This window comes from Phaenicophaeus curvirostris, chromosome 3 (genome assembly GCF_032191515.1).
Source record: "Phaenicophaeus curvirostris isolate KB17595 chromosome 3, BPBGC_Pcur_1.0, whole genome shotgun sequence".
Lineage (NCBI taxonomy): Eukaryota > Metazoa > Chordata > Aves > Cuculiformes > Cuculidae > Phaenicophaeus > Phaenicophaeus curvirostris.
This window is the reverse complement of record NC_091394.1, coordinates 98,594,593-98,596,024: the sequence shown is the minus strand read 5'-3', so window position 1 is coordinate 98,596,024 and position 1,432 is coordinate 98,594,593. Positions and strand designations below refer to the sequence as shown.

The 1,432-nt window shown below is 57.3% G+C and overlaps 1 protein-coding gene across 1 annotated transcript; it reads left to right on the top strand.

Annotated features, from left to right (window-relative positions):
* The first annotated feature begins 265 nt into the window (after positions 1-265).
* On the top strand, positions 266-604 carry LOC138718706 (feather keratin-like). The gene has a single exon (XM_069853207.1). The coding sequence runs from the start codon at positions 266-268 to the stop codon at positions 602-604; it is 339 nt and encodes a 112-aa protein (XP_069709308.1).
* The last annotated feature ends 828 nt before the right edge of the window (positions 605-1,432 follow it).

Below are 1,432 nucleotides of genomic sequence, written 5' to 3'. Positions count from 1 at the left end.
ACCTTCTCTGCACACCTTCTCCTCTGCACTCAACAAGGTGAGTCTCAAAACCCTGAGCCTCCTCCTCCTGTCCAACCTCCTCCCTCTCTTCCACCACGCTCTGCCCCAGCCTCTCCCGCCGACATTCCTCCCCACCGCCACACTCCCCACAGAACCACCCCAACCTCCCAACATCCCTTCCCTCCTCACACTCCACATTTCAAAACCCCCATGCGCCACCACTTGCTCAACACCTTCTCTTCCAGGGACCCTCCACACCACACCCATGGCCTGCAACGACCTCTGCCGCCCCTGCGCACCCGCCCCGCTGGCCAACAGCTGCAACGAGCCCTGTGTCAGGCAGTGCCAGGACTCCTCCGTCGTCATCCAGCCTTCCACCGTGCTGGTCACCCTGCCAGGACCCATCCTCACCTCCTTCCCCCAGAGCACCACCGTCGGATCCTCTGCATCGGCTGCCGTGGGCAGCGAACTCAGCTACCAGGGAGTGCCTGTCTCCAACGGGGCCTTCGGCTATGGCTACGGCTACGGCTTGGGAGGCCTGGGCTGCTATGGTGGCAGAGGTCTCGGCTGGTTCGGTGGCAGGAGAGGCTGCTACCCTTGCTAAGGGTCCTCTCCACCACCCTTGACACCAACCACTCACACCCTGGAAGCCACACCATGGCTTGAAGATGCACGTCCTTGCACCTCGAACTTGCTCCCTTCCACTTGACGCTTCTGTCTTCTCTATTTCCGCACCCACCCAATAAAGTTTTCCTGCATCCCAGCCTGAGAAGCCTCCTCTTCTTTCTTCTCCCAAGCTTCTTCCAACCCCACCCAGCACAAAGCCAGGGCTACAGTGGCCATTGGGGTGGCTAGAAAGAGATTACAAGCTCCGCCTAGGCTTTACGTCCCCCGCCACAACAACAACACAGAGCAGCACAGGGACACTTCCAGAACATGACACAAGCCCTTCACTTGCCAAGACAAAAATTGCCCCTGCTCATGCACCACTATCCAGACCTCTGATGCCAGCTCCCCAGGAAAGCAGACACTTGACTCTCTTCCCCAGGACGACTCTCTCCCCACCACAGAAGCAAAATCACAGAACTGCAGAATCACAGAATGGTTGGGTTATTTTGGAAGAGATCTCTGGAGATCTCCAAGTCCAAACCTCCTGCTAAAGCAGGGTCACCTCGATCAGGCTCTACAGGAATGCATCCAGACTGGATTTCGGGAGCTCCGGAGAAGTAGACTGCACTCCCTCCCTGGGCAGCCAATTCCAGCGCACCATCACTCTCACAAGAATAACAGTTCGAGATGTTTGCTTGGGAAACGCAAGTTCCATTTTGTACCTGATGCCCCTTGTCCTGTAGCTGGGCACCACTCAAAATGATCTGGGCCCATCCTGTTGGCCAAGGCCCTGGTGATACTCATAAGCAGTGATAGGAGCCCC